This window comes from Vipera berus (assembly GCF_964194415.1).
Source record: "Vipera berus genome assembly, chromosome: 6".
Taxonomy (NCBI): Eukaryota; Metazoa; Chordata; class Lepidosauria; order Squamata; family Viperidae; genus Vipera; species Vipera berus.
The window spans coordinates 45,584,198-45,602,738 of record NC_138208.1 but is presented as its reverse complement, the minus strand read 5'-3'; the positions used below and the strand labels follow the sequence as shown (position 1 = coordinate 45,602,738).

Genomic DNA, 18,541 nt, shown 5'->3' with positions numbered 1-18,541 from the left:
GCTCTATTCTATTTTATTCTGTTAGGAAAGATACGTCAGGATACTAAAAAAAAATCTGTGAACATCCAGAAACAAATAAAGTTATAACTAGAAGTCAACACGGGTGTGTTAAAAACAGATCATGCCAAACCCAATCTTATTTCATTCTTTGACAAAGTGACTAAATGAGTAGACCAGCAAAATGCTGTGGACATAGTATGCTTAGATTTCAGCAAAGTATTCAACAAAGTAGACTACAACCTACTTCTTGGTAAGCTAGAAAAAAGTGGGATAGATAGCATTACCACCAGATGGATTTGTAACTGGCTGACAAACCATACTCAACAAGTAGTCCTGAATGGTACTACATCTACATGGAGGGAAGTAAGCAGTGGGGTACCATAAGTTCCATCTTAGGCCCAGGATTCTTCAATATCTTCATAAATGACTCAGATGGGTAATAGAAGGGGAACTTATCAAATCTGCAGATGATACTAAGCTGACAGGAATAGCCAACATCCTGGATGATAGGCTCAAGATCTAGAGAGATCTTGATAGACTTGAACACTGGACCCTATCGAACAAAATGAAATTCAGTGTAAAGAAAAGTAAAGTCTTACACTTAGGCAAGAGAAACCAAAAGTACACGTACAGGTTAGGTGAAATCTGGCTTAATAGCAGTAACTGTGAGAGGGATCTTGGAGTTCTAGTGGACAATCAATTAAACATGAGCCAGCAGAGTGTGACAGCAAACAAAAAAGCCAATGCAATCCTAAATTGCATTAGCAGAGGGATTGAATCAAGATCACATGAGGCACTAGTTGTTGTTGTTCTGTTAGTTGCGAAGTCGTGTCCGACCCATCGCGACCCTATGGACAATGTTCCTCCAGGCCTTCCTGTCCTCTACCATCTTCTGGAGTCCATCTAAGCTCACGCCTACTGCTTCAGTGACTCCATCCAGCCACCTCATTCTCTGTCGTCCCCTTCTTCTCTTGCCCTCAATCTTTCCCAGCATTAGGCTCTTCTCCAGTGAGTCCTTCCTTCTCATTAGGTGGCCAAAGTATTTGAGTTTTAGCTTCAGGATCTGGCCTTCTAAAGAGCAGTCAGGGTTGATCTCCTCTAGGACTGACCGGTTTGATCACCTTGCAGTCCAAGGAACTCGCAGGAGTCTTCTCCAGCACCATAGTTCAAAGGCCTCAATTCTTTGGCGCTCAGCCTTTCTTATGGTCCAGCTTTCACTGCCATACATTGCAACTGGGAAGACCATAGCCTTGACTATACGCACTTTTGTTGACAGGGTGATGTCTCTGCTTTTTAGTGTGCTGTCTAGATTTGCCATGGCTTTCCTCCCCAGGAGCAAGCGTCTTTTAATTTTTGGCTACAGTCCCCATCTGCAGTGATCTTGGAGCCCAGGAAAATAAAATCTGTCAATACCTCCATTTCTTCCCCATCTATTTGCCAGGAATTGAGAGGGCCGGATGCCATGATCTTGGTTTTCTTAATGTTTAGTTTCAACCCAAGTTTTGCACTCTCCTTCTTCACCCGCAACAAGAGGCTCTTTAGTTCTTCTTCACTTTCTGCCATTAGAGTGGTATCATCTGCATATCTTAGGTTGTTGATGTTTCTTCCGGCAATCTTAATTCCAACTTTTGATTCATCTAGCCCTGCCTTTCTCATGATGTGCTCTGCATATAAGTTAAATAGGCAAGGCGACAGTATACAGCCTTACCGGACTCCTTTTCCAATTTTGAACCAATCAGTGGTTCCGTGTCCAGTTCTCACTGTTGCTTCTTGGCCCGCATATAGATTTCTCAAGAGACAAATAAGATGGTCTGGTATGCCCATCTCTTTAAGGACTTGCCAGAGTTTGTTATGATCCACACAATCAAAGGCTTTAGCATAGTCAATGAAGCAGAAGTAGATGTTTTTCTGGAACTCTCTAGCTTTCTCCATGATCCAGCATATGTTAGCAATTTGATCTCTAGTTCCTCTGCCTCTTCGAAATCCTGCCTGTACTTCTGGTAGTTCTCGATCCACATACTGCTGGAGTCTAGCTTGTAGAATTTTAAGCATAACTTTACTAGCATGAGAAATGAGTGCAATGGTGCGATACTTTGAACATTCTTTGGCACTGCCTTTCTTTGGAATTGGAATGTAAACTGATCTTTTCCAATCCTGTGGCCACTGTTGAGTTTTCCAAATTTGCTGGCAAATTGAGTGTAGCACTTTTACTGCATCGTCTTTTAAGATTTTGAATAGCTCAGCTGGAATACTGTCACCTCCACTAGCTTTGTTGTTGCTCAGCTTTTCTAAGGCCCACTTCACTTCACATTCTAGGATGTCTGGCTCGAGGTCAGTGACCACCTCATTGTGATTATCAGGGACGTTAAGCTCATTCTTGTATAGTTCTTCTGTGTAATTTTGCCACCTCTTCTTAATCTCTTCTGCCTCTGTTAGGTCCCTGCCATTTTGGTCCTTTATCATGCCCATTTTTGCATTAAACGTTCCTTTCATCTCTCCAATTTTCTTGAAAAGATCTCTGGTCCTCCCTAGTCTATTGTTTTCTTCTATTTCTTTGCATTGTTCATTTAAGAAGGCATTCTTATCTCTTCTAGCTATTCTTTGGAATTCTGCATTTAATTGGGCATATCTTTCTTTTTCTCCCTTGCCTTTCGCTTCCCTCCTTTCCTCAGCTATTTGCAAAGCTTCCTCAGACAGCCATTTTGCTTTCTTGCATTTCTTTTTCTTTGGGATGGTTTTGGTTGCTACCTGTTGTACAATGTTGCGAACCTCTGTCCATAGTTCTTCAGGCACTCTGTCTATCAGATCTAATTCCTTAAATCTGTTTGTCACCTCTACTGTATATTCAACAGGGATATGATTTAATTCATAACTGACTGGCCTAGCGCTTTGCCCTACTTTCTTTAATTTAAGCCTAAACTTTGCAACAAGAAGCTCATGGTCTGAGCCACAGTCAGCTCCTGGTCTTGTTTTTACTGACTGTATAGAGCTTCTCCATCTTTGGCTGCAGAGCATATAGTCAATCTGATTTCTGTGTTGACCGTCTGGTGATGTCCATGTGTAGAGCCGTCTCTTGGGTTGTTGGAAAAGAGTGTTTGCTATGACCATCGTATTCTCTTGACAAAATTCTATCAGCCTGTGCCCTGCTTCATTTTGTACTCCAAGGCCAAACTTGCCTGTTATTCCAGTTATCTTTTGGCTTCCTACTTTAGCATTCCAATCCCCCATGATGATAAGGACATCATTGTTGGGTGTTAGTTCTATAAGGTGCTGTAGGGCTTCATAGAACCGGTCAATTTCATCCTCTTCAGCACTGGTGGTTGGGGCATAGACTTGGACTACTGTGATATTGAATGGTTTGCCTTGGATTCGAACTGAGATCATTCTGTCATTTTGAGGATTGTATCCCAGTATTGCTTTTCCTATTTTTTTATTGACTATGAAGGCTACTCCATTTCTTCTGAGGGATTCTTGCCCGCAGTAGTATACCTGATGGTCATCTGAATTAAATTCACCCATTCCTGTCCATTTTAGTTCGCTGATACCTAAGATGTCAATGTTTAGTCTTGTCATCTCTTGTTTGACCACGTCCAGCTTTCCTTGATTCATGGATCTTACATTCCAGGTTCCTATGGAGAAAAAATCTTTACAGCATCGGACTTTCCTTTCACCACCAGACATATCCACAGCTGAGCGTCCTTTCGGCTTTGGCCCAGTCGCTTCATTCTTTCTGGCGCTACTAGTACTAGCCCTCTGCTCTTCCCCAGTAGCATATTGGACGCCTTCCGACCTGAGGGGCTCATCTTCCAGCGTCATATCGTTTTGCCTTTTGGTACTGTCCATAGGGTTTTCATGGCAAAGATACTGGAGTGGGTTGCCATTTCCTTCTCCAGTGGATCACGTTTTGTCAGAACTCTCTGCTATGACCTGTCCGTCTTGGGTGGCCCTGCACGGCATAGCTCATAGCTTCATTGAATTACACAAGCCCCTTCGCCACGACAAGGCAGTAATCCATGAAGGGGGAGACACTAGTACCAGTCTATAAAGTCTAAGTAAGACCACATCTAGAGTATTGTATCCAGTTTTGGTCACAACACTATAAAAAAATGTTGAGATTCTAGAAAGAGTGCAGAGAAGAGCAACAAAGATGATTAGGGACCTGGAGGCTAAAACATATGAAGAACAGTTGCAAGAACTGGACATGGCTAGTCTAGTGAAGAGAAGGACCAGGGGTGACATGATAGCAGTGTTCCAATATTTGAGGCACAGTCACAGAGAGGAGGGGAACAACCTATTTACAAAGAACCCAAAGGCCAGACAAGGAACAATGGATGGAACCTGATCAAGGAGAGATTTAACTTAGAAATAAGGAGAAATTTTCTGACAGTGAGAACAATCAACCAATGGAACAGCTTGCCCTCAGAAGTTGTGTGTGCTTCATCACTGGAGACTTTCAAAAAGAGACTGGACAACCACTTGTCAGAAATGGTATAGAGCCTCCTGCTTCAGCAGAGGGTTGGACTAGACAACCTACAAGGTCCCTTCCAACTCTGTTATTCTGTTATTTGTCAGCTTTCCCTGATTTTTCAAATTGAAGACATTAAGGTCCCTGGTAATTTCCTTCATTCCCCAAGATGCAATCCATTTGGCCCTACGCTCAACAGATACTTTTTGACCATCTTTCTATCAATCTCAAGCTTCAGTCTGCCCCTTCAACCTTCCCTCCCCAGTTAGCTGGTTGAACAACCTGCACTGCAGTATAAAGGTAAAGGTTCCCCCGCACATGCGTGCTAGTCGTTTCCAACTCTAGGGGCCGGTGCTCATCTCCGTTTCAAGCCGAAGAGCCAGCGCTTGTCCGAGGACGTCTCCATGGTCATGTGGCTGGCATGACTAGACGCCAAAGGCGCACGGAATGCTGTTACCTTCCCACCGGAGTGGTCCCTATTTTTCTACTTGCATTTTTACGTGCTTTCGAACTGCTAGGTCGGCAGAAGCTGGGACAAGTAACAGGAGCTCACTCTGTTACGCAGCACTCGGGATTCGACCCGCCAAACTGCCGACCATCTGGTCAACAAACTCAGCGTCCTAACCCACTGAGCCACCACGTCCTTCATGTGCACTGCAGTATACTAAGCCACAATAAGTGATGAATAGCTCTGTCTTTTCTTTGTTGTCATTTTGACATTTGAGCATAGCTAAATAAGTCCCTTTTTCTTCACTTGCTTCACCATCTAATTACGACCTTTCCTGATTCATGTTTGCACTCCTCCTTGGTGAAATACTTGCCTCCAGAGAGTATTTCTTTCTCTTGGGGTTTCAGATCTTCACTAAGCTTTTTGTGCAGGTATATTGGCTTCATCTGCTGATATTTTTCTTCCTTGGAATTATTTACAATTACATTTCCTTCATTATGTACTCCTACTTCTTTAGCTCCTTTTCCCATTAGCTTCTCCTTTTATGGAATGATACTGATCATTCCTCTGAGATTATTAAAATTAACCATGCATTTAGTTTTAAGGTGTATATAGATTCTTCATTAAAACAGATGCTGCACAACGTATCACAGATGCAGGATGTAATGCTTCCAACATAAGAGTTATGTATATACTGTTGTTCTCTGGCATGTGTTGAGCGCCCTCTAGGGTCAAACCTTTCACTGCTTAGAACTTTGGTTTTGGTAGCACTTTTCACCCTACTGACTACTCTTACATCCTGAGAAGCCAGACTCCATTTTGTAATGTTCTGAAGTAACAGAAACATCTAGAAGAATCCAATTTAGTTTGTGACACATGTTCTTCTGAAGACAAAATCTGTAGCCCATACTCAGCATTGTTGTTTCACCTTATTCTGTTCTTTAATAAAGTATCAAGATTCACAGTCTGGCTTGTTAAAGGATAGGAGGGTTTTTCGCTGCATGTCAGACTACACACAGGGTAACGTGTAGGTGAGGAGAGAACACAGGAACAATAGAACAATGAAAAAACTCACAGCAGATCAGAGTAATGTACAGTGCTGTAACAGTAATCACTCAGAAGAAAATAGTGTCCTGGTAGAAAGAGTTAAACTTTGAAAAACAGTATGAGTAGAGCTAATCATCTATCCAAGGATAGGGGGTATCACTGCACATTAGCATGTGTTAGTTAAGTCAAATTGTAGAACATATTTAAACATTTCCTATTTTCTTACATTAAATGTAGAAAAACTGGCAGAACAGGTAATCAGGAAAAAAAATAGGTCAGCCCAGCCTGAAACTAGTTAAGTGTTCCTAAACTAAATCCAGGAATCTATGCACTAAAGTACTGTATTTAGGAGATCCTTATTAAATGCTAATAAGGCAGTGGTAGTTTATATCAGCTCTGTCTGTAAAATACAAATTTTCTCCCTTTTCTTTTGTTCGTCTTTATTCATTTGATAAATGTCCATAAAATAAATATTTTATGAGCTTTTGGGCATGCTCTTTTCCTGTCTGCAACAAAAAGAAATATTTCTCCCTTTCCATTTCTTTGCTTATAATATTCAGGAGTAAACTGAACCCACAAAGGAGTTGGAGGAGAAGGAAAGAAAGGATTCAGAATTGAAAAAGGAACCATCAAATTGAAGAGTACATAGAGTGTGCCTGCTCTGAAGTGTGAAGTTTGGCCTATTACAAGTAAAATGAGAACACAATTGGAATTAGGTTGACTTGAAAACTTGACAAGAAAATTGCAAAACAGCAGGTATTGGTAGGTTGTGCTGGAAATTTACCAGCTCCTGGGAATAATAATGAATTCAATCTGTGGGCCTGGTCTACCATGAACAAAAGAATGAATGAATGACACATATGAATTACAGGTATTTATGAGAAAAAGCTCCATACATACTAAAGATATTAAGGAATTGATATTATTGCATATAGATTGGAAAGTTGGAAAGCCTACTATACATACTTTCTTTGATGAGAGAAGGCCAAACTGAACTCAGATGGATTGGCCTTGGAGTAAATTTACATACATTACACTGCAAATATACAGTATAATCCTATACTGAGTTTAATTTTATTGGAGCCCTTTAAAATTTGGCCTAAATTTCATTGACTGAATATTGTTGAAGCTCAGTATGTATTGAAAATGGAGACTGGGGTAAGATCACTATGTCAATTCAGGCCTTAAGTGGGTCTGCTTACCTAATACAGACTTAGTATTGGGAATACATCACTGAAATAGAAGGCTACATTTCCCCATATGGATAAAAACAAGGCCTGCAATAGGACCAGGAAAGAGCTTATAATGTAAACCAAGCTTCCAAATATGTGTGCATGATGGATCATGGGCAGTTGATACTTTTTTAATCAATATATTACATAAATGGATTGTGGATAAAGATGGCGGCTTGGAAGTCTGATGAGAGAGAGATGGAAAAATGTTACAAAAGTTGACAGATAAGTAGTAGAAAGACCAAGGAATGGAGTAAAAGGAAAGAGAGAAGGAAGATGCTGTGAAGATCAACACATATGCAGTGGAAGAGTAATCAGTACATGACAAGAAGATCAGAACTGGGTGGGGCGGTAGGAATATCACTCCTAAATCATTGCAAAGAAGTCCAGCGTAGAGACTACTCTTAAGCATGCCCCAAATGGCAAATGGTTATTTGGATAGTGATATATCAGGGTGTCTAAAAAATCAAAAGTTTAGCAATTCCTGGTCTCAATCCTCCATTTCCTCAGAGCTGTTTGTAAAACGTAGGACAGCTTAATTTGCACATGACACATGTTAAAATATACCAATTAAAACAGTGCTCCCAATTTCTCCTGTTCCACTCATAGCATTGTGAAGGGTGGAATATCTATCCGATAACTATGCAACCAACCACAACATATCCATAGGCTTAGATAAATTCCCTAAAAGCATTCCCAAGGTTTATGTTTTCCTGTGTTTTATTTTTCTCTCTTTACTGCAATTCCATGCTGCCATTTAGAGTTTTATGATCATTCTGTTTTAATATTGCATTTTGCTTTTTGGATTTTTTTTAGTCATTTATTGCTACTAGGCAATGTATATAAATGCATACCATTTCCTCACTGATGACTTATAGTATTTTCATACCATCCGCCTAGCCATTATTGATGTGATATAGTGCCTGTCTTCATTACTGCTGTTTTGGCACAAGAAAAGGTTGGATGACTCTAGAAACTGCTATACATTGCTAGTGGGGAAATTATTGTAGGAAATATATGTAAATAAATAAGGAAGCAAGCAAGCACATCTTATATAAATCCTTTCCTAGGAGCCCATCAATCTGATGGCAGAGCATATGGCACAAAGATAAGCCTTTGGGATACCATAAATGTAAAGAATTGCTTGACAAGATCTGTCTTCTCAAAACATATAGCCAGTCTCCCAAATCCAAACCCCTTTTCAAGACTATGCTTCAATTTCCAGAGTGTTTTCTGACACAGAACTGTTTTCAGCAATTGCCATAGTAGTTGGGGAACTTGATAGCTACTGTCTATAGGTCTGCAAGACATCCACACTGGGAAAGGCAGAATTATAGCTGTTTGTCTTGGGACTCAAGCACCCAAAAAAAGGGAAACATCTCTTATTACCAAGCAAATGAGTCCCATGTGTGAGATGGGCAGCTATATCAAAGAGAATAATTAATTAATTAATTAATTAATTAGCCTACTCATATAAGAAAAAGCTAGAGGCAGTCCACCCTCTCTCAATAGCTAATGCTCTGCTCTGTTCAGAAAAGGGATGACTAGCAGACATGAACCTTCATATGCAGCTAAACTCTCCCTGGAGAATGCCAACCCACCCATTACAACTTTTCCATCTGTTGAACAAAGAATCAGAGTCCCCTTTTATAGGCATCTCTGAGGAGGCACAGAGAGTAAGTGACAAAGCATGTATCACCATATCATAATACAAATTTGACTCCTTGTGATGAACCTTGCATTATGACATCATAACACATGTTCAGGAAGTCCTTATTTAGTGACCACAATTGGCTGGCAACTTGGTCATTAAGCAAAGCTGTTGCTAAATGAAACAGTGATTATACTTGTAATTTTACATCAGATTTCCATTGCTTTACAGACCTGCAAATGTAAATGCAGACATTGGCCACAAAGATATTTTTCATTGATTTTGAATGGCTACTGAATAAGATAATCACTGAACAAGGATTTACCTGCATTAGCATTCTAATGAAAGCTGCATTTGCTCCAGATACCTCTATCACTTTTAAGCCTTAGATATAATGATCAAGTCAATTGGTCTACTGTTACTCATATCATGAATAACTATTTCAGTTCAATCCAACCCAGCTGTCCAGTTTCTTGAGCCATTGCCATAAATGCATGCTGTCATGGCCAGAAGCACAGTGGAAAAGAACTGTAGTTCCAGAACTCAGAGATAGTACTTACATTTTGCATGCAGAAATCCTAATTTCAATCCAGTTTGGGCTAGAAAAGATGGCCAATTTATGGAACCAAAAAAAAGTTGGATGGACCAATACTGATGTGTTCCAAAATTCAATCCAAGTAAACTTCACTTTGTGTTCCTCATGCCAGTTTGGTAATATAAATAGTTACAGCTTAATGATCACCATCTGCCTATTGCAAATTTTATATTCAAGAAAAAGAGGGCTGGGTATCTTTCTTGTATTTGAGGAGAAAGACTTTAAAATTGAAAGTTTAAAAAATATTGAGTACTCACTATTTATAACTCATGGCAACATCTACAAAATATTTTCTTCTCTGTCGGTAAACATTGTCCTTAAATCCCTGAAGCAAATAAAAATAATTAATTCACACCAAAGAGGCAGGGAAGTGATAGAAAAGTGTATTAAATAAATCATCCAAGTTTTAAATACTTATGAACGTTCTCATTCATACCACCTTCAGAGCTAAAAGCAGTTTACCCACAACCAAGGAGTAAAAAACAACTTTTCCCAAATTGAAGCCTTTTAGCTATGTTTAAGAATTATCTTATTCTCCAGTGAGTCCTTCCTTCTCATTAGGTGGCCAAAGTATTTGAGTTTCAACTTCAGGATCTGGCCTTCTAAAGAGCAGTCAGGGTTGATCTCCTCTAGGACTGACCGGTTTGAACGCCTTGCAGTCCAAGGGACTCACAGGTGTGAGCTTAAATGGACTCCAGAAGATGGTAGAGGACAGGAAGGCCTGGAGAAATGTTGTCCATGGGGTCACGATGGGTCAGACACGACTTCGCAACTAACAACAAGATTTATCTTACAAAATCTGCTCCATCTTTTCTATATCTACAATTGCAAGTATCCATTAAGTAGAGCTTTTTTCTCGTTGTATTATTTACTTCTTGTTAGAATTAACTTGTCTTTCAAGCTTCAAATCTTACCAAGACCTCTTAGAATCACATCTGAGTAAATTGACAAAACCAAAATAAGCAACATTAATAAGTAACTAGTAGGGCTTTTATTCCCCTTCATGGATTACTGCCTTGTCGTGGCGAAGGGGCTTGCGTAATTCAATGAAGCTATGAGCTATGCCGTGCAGGGCCACCCAAGACGGACAGGTCATAGCAGAGAGTTCTGACAAAACGTGATCCACTGGAGAAGGAAATGGCAACCACTCCAGTATCTTTGCCATGAAAACCCTATGGACAGTACCAAAAGGCAAAACGATATGACGCTGGAAGATGAGCCCCTCAGGTCGGAAGGTGTCCAATATGCTACTGGGGAAGAGCAGAGGGCTAGTACTAGTAGCACCAGAAAGAATGAAGCGACTGGGCCAAAGCCGAAAGGACGCTCAGCTGTGGATATGTCTGGTGGTGAAAGGAAAGTCCGATTCTGTAAAGATTTTTTCTCCATAGGAACCTGGAATGTAAGATCCATGAATCAAGGCAAGCTGGACGTGGTCAAACAAGAGATGACAAGACTAAACATTGACATCTTAGGTATCAGCGAACTAAAATGGACAGGAATGGGTGAATTTAATTCAGATGACCATCAGGTATACTACTGTGGGCAAGAATCCTTCAGAAGAAATGGAGTAGCCTTCATAGTCAATAAAAGAGTAGGAAAAGCAATACTGGGATACAATCCTCAAAATGACAGAATGATCTCAGTTCGAATCCAAGGCAAACCATTCAATATCACAGTAGTCCAGGTCTATGCCCCAACCACCAGTGCTGAAGAGGATGAAATTGACCAGTTCTATGAAGCACTACAGCACCTTATAGAACTAACACCAAAAAATGATGTTCTTATCATCATGGGGGATTGGAATGCTAAAGTAGGAAGCCAAAAGATAACTGGAATAACAGGCAAGTTTGGCCTTGGAGTGCAAAATGAAGCAGGGCACAGGCTGATAGAATTCTGTCAAGAGAATACAATGGTCATAGCAAACACTCTTTTCCAACAACCCAAGAGACGGCTCTACACATGGACATCACCAGATGGTCGACACAGAAATCAGATTGACTATATGCTCTGCAGCCAAAGATGGAGAAGCTCTATACAGTCAGTAAAAACAAGACCAGGAGCTGACTGTGGCTCAGACCATGAGCTTCTCCTTGCAAAGTTTAGGCTTAAACTGAAGAAAGTAGGGAAAAGCACTAGGCCACTCAGGTATGAATTAAATCATATCCCTGTTGAATATACAGTAGAGGTGACAAATAGATTTAAGGAATTAGATCTGATAGACAGAGTGCCTGAAGAACTATGGACAGAGGTTCGCGACATTGTACAACCGGTAGCAACCAAAACCATCCCAAAGAAAAAGAAATGCAAGAAAGCAAAATGGCTGTCTGAGGAAGCTTTGCAAATAGCTGAGGAAAGGAGGGAAGCGAAAGGCAAGGGAGAAAAAGAAAGATACACCCAATTGAATGCAGAATTCCAGAGAATAGCTAGAAGAGATAAGAATGCCTTCTTAAATGAACAGTGCAAAGAAATAGAAGAAAATAATAGAATAGGGAGGACCAGAGATCTTTTCAAGAAAATTGGAGAAATGAAGGGAACGTTTAATGCAAAAATGGGCATGATAAAGGACCAAAATGGCAGGGACCTAACAGAGGCAGAAGAGATTAAGAAGAGGTGGCAAAATTACACAGAAGAACTATACAAGAATGAGCTTAACGTCCCTGATAATCACAATGAGGTGGTCACTGACCTCGAGCCAGACATCCTAGAATGTGAAGTGAAGTGGGCCTTAGAAAAGCTGAGCAACAACAAAGCTAGTGGAAGTGACAGTATTCCAGCTGAGCTATTCAAAATCTTAAAAGACAATGCAGTAAAAGTGCTACACTCAATTTGCCAGCAAATTTGGAAAACTCAACAATGGCCACAGGATTGGAAAAGATCAGTTTACATTCCAATTCCAAAGAAAGGCAGTGCCAAAGAATGTTCAAACTATCGCACCATTGCACTCATTTCTCATGCTAGTAAAGTCATGCTTAAAATCCTACAAGCTAGACTTCAGCAGTATGTGGATCGAGAACTACCAGAAGTGCAGGCAGGATTTCAAAGAGGCAGAGGAACTAGAGATCAAATTGCCAACATACGCTGGATCATGGAGAAAGCTAGGGAGTTCCATAAAAACATCTACTTCTGCTTCATTGACTATGCTAAAGCCTTTGATTGTGTGGATCATAACAAACTGTGGCAAGTTCTTAAAGAGATGGGAGTACCAGACCATCTTATTTGTCTCTTGAGAAACCTATATGCGGGTCAAGAAGCAACAGTGAGAACTGGACACGGAACCACTGATTGGTTCAAAATTGGGAAAGGAGTCCGGCAAGGCTGTATACTGTCGCCCTGCCTATTTAACTTATATGCAGAGCACATCATGAGAAAGGCAGGGCTAGATGAATCAAAAGTTGGAATTAAGATTGCCGGAAGAAATATCAACAACCTAAGATACGCAGATGATACCACTCTAATGGCAGAAAGTGAAGAAGAACTAAAGAGCCTCTTGTTGCAGGTGAAGAAGGAGAGTGCAAAACTTGGGTTGAAACTTAACATTAAGAAAACCAAGATCATGGCATCTGGCCCTCTCAATTCCTGGCAAATAGATGGGGAAGAAATGGAGGTAGTGACAGATTTTATTTTCCTGGGCTCCAAGATCACTGCAGATGGGGACTGTAGCCAAGAAATTAAAAGACGCTTGCTCCTGGGGAGGAAAGCCATGGCAAATCTAGACAGCACACTAAAAAGCAGAGACATCACCCTGTCAACAAAAGTGCGTATAGTCAAGGCTATGGTCTTCCCAGTTGCAACGTATGGCAGTGAAAGTTGGACCATAAGAAAGGCTGAGCGCCAAAGAATTGAGGCCTTTGAACTGTGGTGCTGGAGAAGACTCCTGCGAGTCCCTTGGACCGCAAGGCGATCAAACCGGTCAGTCCTAGAGGAGATCAATCCTGACTGCTCTTTAGAAGGCCAGATCCTGAAGCTAAAACTCAAGTACTTTGGCCACCTAATGAGAAGGAAGGACTCACTGGAGAAGAGCCTAATGCTGGGAAAGATCGAGGGCAATAGAAGAAGGGGACGACAGAGAATGAGGTGGCTGGATGGAGTCACTGAAGCAGTAGGCGTGAGCTTAAATGGACTCCAGAAGATGGTAGAGGACAGGAAGGCCTGGAGGAATGTTGTCCATAGGGTCGCGATGGGTCGGACACGACTTCGCAGCTAACAACAACAACAACAAGGGCTTTTATTGAAGGAATCTTTCCTCTACCAGTCTCAGCCTCAAATCCTCTCACAAATACTAAAAGGTTATCCTGTCGCAGGTGGAACTGGGGCATAATCGCTGCTATCTTTGCCTATTCCATCTCTCATGGATCGTGGGTGAAAATATCCCAAACATGCTTTTCCAAAAGGCAGCTGGACTTTCTTAGTTTTCTTTTTCCTGAAAACATTTTGCTTCTTATTCAAGAAGCCTCTTCAATTCTAAAAACAAAGAAATGAAGAAGCTTCTTGGATGAGAAGTGAAGCACTTTCAAGGGAGAAACCCCCCCCCCCTCAAGAAAGTGCAGTTGCCATTTGGAAAAGCATCTTTGGGACAACCATGACCTGGATAATGAGAATCTCCATAGACATTGGGTGGAGATGGAACAAAGGAATGTAGAACCTGATATCTTTCATCTATTTACTGCTTGGAAATAATTAAGTGGATTTTAACTTTCTTTGGATCATAAGACAATCTTGAAGGCCCCTGCATCTTACTTTATTTCATTTTTTAAAAAGGCCAGGCCTTTTAGAGGTCTTGTCCTCAGAAAACAATGCTGAGGTGTATAAACCATTGAGCTTGAGTTCCAGAGCATTAAATACTTGATTGGGCTTCAAGGAAACCCAGTTGCCATCCGAAAAACACCTTTGGGATAACTGAATCCAAAGTATTGTACTCTCATACTGCATAGAACATCCCAACGTTCCCTGAAGGAACTGATCGGTCATGGGCACAAATTCCCATGACTTTTTCCAAAAGGCAACTGGACATTCTTGGTTTTTTCCTTGGAAACATTTCACTTCTCATCCAAGAAGCTTCTTCAGTTCTAAAAACTGAGAACTAAAGAAACTTCTTGGATGAGAAGAAGTGAAACATTTTCAAGGGGAAAAAAACCCCGAAGAAAATCCACTTGCCATTTGGAAAAGCACCTTCGGACAACCGTGATCTGCATGACTGTGATAGCAGGAGAAGTTCCCAGAGAAAATATGACACACCTTCCTCAAATTTCCAAAATACTACTAAATGCCTGTGTGTGAAATACCCAGTATTGGAATGAAAGTCCTACTCTCACCTCTAGCATAATCCCATGAAGAACAGGAAATGAGGGGGTAGTGATAGTTGCAGAGTAAGTTCCTGTGTGCTTTACATAATATACAGCATTATATCTCTACTCAGTGCCTTTTTTGTAAAAGAAAAAGGTGCCGGAACTCACACATGTCATACAAACCCGCCTTGCCTACCCTACAAGGTTACATCCAAAAAAGGTGCCGGAACTCCGTTCTGAGCGTTCTATGAGGAAAAAAGCCCTGTCTCTACTATTGGATAATGTAGGAGTTACAAGATTTAGTAAAATCTGACTTTAATCTAAGAGGAGTGAGCAAAGGAAAGAATGAAAGCAACGTAAACAGTATCAATAAATTAATTTCCTCAAATTTTGGATGTAGTGATTTCAGGCACTATGTGGGCCTCCAGACAGTGAAATATGGGCTGAAATGGGGCCAATGTGTTAAAAATAAGGGAGGTAAAAATGCAAGGACCCTATGCTCCAGCTGCATTCCTGCTAGAGTATGCTATGATTTCTACTTTATAATTATCTCCTGGAATGTTAGCATGTTTTAAATGTTACCTCTATGTTTTAAAAGCTCATACAGCAGTGTACCTGAATATCACTATGATTTAGAACTATAACTCTTGCATTGTTTGCAAGGGAGAGAGATGAACATTGCCTCTCAAAGTTCTCCAGTATACTTCTGAAACAGAAACTGCAATCCACAAACCCATCTAAATCTGACATATGAATGAATGTTCCTGGTAGCGGCTCCTAAGACAGAAATACATCTGAAGGCCAATTAAAATGTGAGATCTCTGCTTAAGAAATAGATTGGATCAAAATAGCTTAAGGCAGATAATGCATTTCATTCATTCATTTGAATTATTTGCTATATTTTTAATAGATTATTTGGTCAGTCTCTCTGGATCTTCCCTAAACACTTACAGGGTGATCTGCATCCAGTTCAGACCCATACATAAGAACTCTCTGCGAGCATTTATCTAATTCAGCAATCTTCCGGGGAAACCAAGGCACACAGTCCAGCTCTGGGGGAAAAAACAGAGATGGGACAGAATCAGACATTATTGGGCTGATTTCATAATAAAATGAGAGAAAACACATGAAGAAAAGAAACAGTAGTCTTGCCTTCCTCATCAGTCCAGATGTTTTCTGGAGGATTCAGAGTCACAATGTTTGTTTCATACTTTAACAGCTGAATGAGCTCATTGAATTCTTTCTTGGTGCAGTCGCAATCCACAAAAATTTCTACCTCTGAATTTCTGCGCTTGGATTTTCTGGATTCAATATGAACCATACTCACATGCTTCTCCTGAAAATAGATGCAAAAAAGAGTTAACCCAGTGCAAGTGGAAAAGCAGTAATTAAATGCCTGGGTCTTAACAGGTGGTAGTTTAGAATATAGATATTCAGGTAGTTACATTAAAAGAAATTAATTATTTGTGCACTGGCCAGAAACAAACTACTATAAAATGATGATTATATTTACTCTTTTATTATAAACCTCCATGGCAAAAATTATAAATAACTCAGGATAATTAAAATTTAATATTGATTTACCATGGCAATTTCATATAAAACTATCGTTTATATATACTAGACATGCTACTAGTTCCATACCAAATTTATGAGAAGCATAATAGAAAAAAAAATGAAATAGTTTGGTAATACACTAGCATCGTTCTGTCATCTATAAGTTAACCTTCCCAAAGCAGAAGACCAAATGCATAATAAAAATTCCACAGCATAGAAATCCCCATCAACACAAGACTTACTACTTTTCATTATCCAAATACTGAAATACTTTAATAATACTTTACTTTAGTAAAACATTACAATATATAGCAGGATAGCTCAGATGCATAACCCTGGCTAGATGTATAACTTCGTCAAGGCCTTATGTTTTTTTAAAACAGCCCTTGCAAATCAAATAGTGAAACTGGCAACCCTAAATTGCAATTATGAATTCCTTGAACTTATTCCAGAGAAATTTACATTTAGGTATGGCATTTGATGTAGACTTCAGGGTACTAATGTTTGCTTAAAATGATTAAGCCAGTTTTTTAAACTGAATACAGAAATAAATAATTAGGCAATAAAGTTAAATACATAAGAGCTAATCTATGAATAAAGTTAAATACATAAGAGCTAATCTATGAATCTCAGTTAAAATATTCCAACTTCTGAAATTTATCTTCATGTGATATAAAGCAAATTGCAGTAGTTGAAACAAGTGTAACTAAAGCAAGAATGGAGGAAGACAGGACTGAATGTTCTAAGTAGGTCTGTTAGCTGGAGTTGGAGCTAACAGAAAATATTTCTAGCTATTGCTACCAATCTGGGTATCCAAGGATATTAATAATTCCAAAACTATTATAAAGATTGAAATATATTATTTCAGAAAACTGAAAGTATAGGCTAAGCCAACTGATAATAAACAATTACTTCTAGCATGTCAGAAGCAAGATTCTGATTAGCAGTTAATATACCATAAAATGATTAGCTTCACTTTATGCTGTAATGTGGTTTGCTTGACTTTAATTGTTCATATTGTGCAAACTAAGCCATTTTGGATAATAAATCATGGATATGGCCAAGTACAATGTCTGAACTCAGCTAACTTACTCACTAATCAATGAATTGGTGTGGTAAGTGAATCTAGTGTCTTGTAACTTAGTAGACATAACATGCATATTATCTTTTATACAAACATGATGCACATTTTCCAATCAATATATTATTATGAAAATAAATAGTAATATAATTTTTACCTGGAAAAGTCTGAGAGCTTTTACCAAGCCACCAACTTCATTTTTTAAAGAAAACACTACAGCGGTTTTACCACCTTCTGATGTTGACTCATTCTTGCTTGTACCTTTATTAGCCTTTTTATCATCACTTCTACCAGAATTTGCTTTGTTTAGCTGAAATAAAATACACATCACAAGCATTTCCATGTACCCCTCAACAATAATTAACCTTTTCTTTTATTTGATCTTAGAATTTATATAGCTCTTTCAAAAGTGAAATTTTGCTTAGTTTTTTTTCTTCTCTCTTTCTTAAAAAGCACATTGAGTGCCCTTATTGGTTGTTAGCAATTATAGGTTGCTAACATATATGAAATATTATTCTAAAAGAAATCAACAAAAGAGCATTGTGGAATGAAAGCTGTTATAATCTTGGTTTTTCTTTATTTTTAAAACTAATGTTCTGCTCCCAATTGAAAATAAAACTTCCCAAGTTTTTGGAAAACAATTATGGATTCTGAAGTCTACATTATAAATTCAAACATGAATCACAGGCAGAACATCACACCCCTTTTCCATCACAGGTGCCTTTGAATATCAGAGAAAGAGTCAAAGAGCATAATTTTCAAATTATAAAAGAAGCAATTGTTAGAAAATATAACTTGCACTTTCTCTTTATTGTCTTGGAAAGATTTGTTCATTTTTGCTTGCAACTTAATTTCTCATTCCAGTGGATCTACAATAGGGCTGGGTGAAGGCTGAAATGTGTGGTTTTGCTGAGCAACAATTTAAAGCATTTATTGGTTGTGGGAGAGAACAGACAAAGGCTCCTAAGCTTTGATAAATAAAATGAAAGGACTGTTTTTAAAATATTGTCCTTGGTTAGGGTGATTTCTTCAATGTGGATATTGACTGCCACAAAAAAATAAAATTGGGTCACTCACTTGACAGACCCATTTTAATGGGCAGGCTCCATTACAGCCATAGCTCAAGGATTAGTTATACATGTTTTTGAAATATCAATTCATACTTGCAGGCTCAGTGCAA

At 39.3% G+C, this 18,541-nt stretch overlaps 1 protein-coding gene across 1 annotated transcript in view; it reads right to left on the bottom strand.

The window, feature by feature from the left end:
• TPH2 (tryptophan hydroxylase 2) overlaps window positions 1–18,541 on the bottom strand; it is a gene marked incomplete at its 5' end in the record, with an annotated part of 114,987 nt that overhangs the window by 87,325 nt on the left and 9,121 nt on the right. The window contains 4 exons of the mRNA XM_081332003.1: window positions 9,696–9,763; window positions 15,675–15,775; window positions 15,876–16,059; window positions 17,519–17,671. Of these exons, the coding sequence (XP_081188129.1) occupies window positions 9,696–9,763; window positions 15,675–15,775; window positions 15,876–16,059; window positions 17,519–17,671 (506 nt within the window). The remainder of the gene's footprint in view (window positions 1–9,695; window positions 9,764–15,674; window positions 15,776–15,875; window positions 16,060–17,518; window positions 17,672–18,541) is intronic.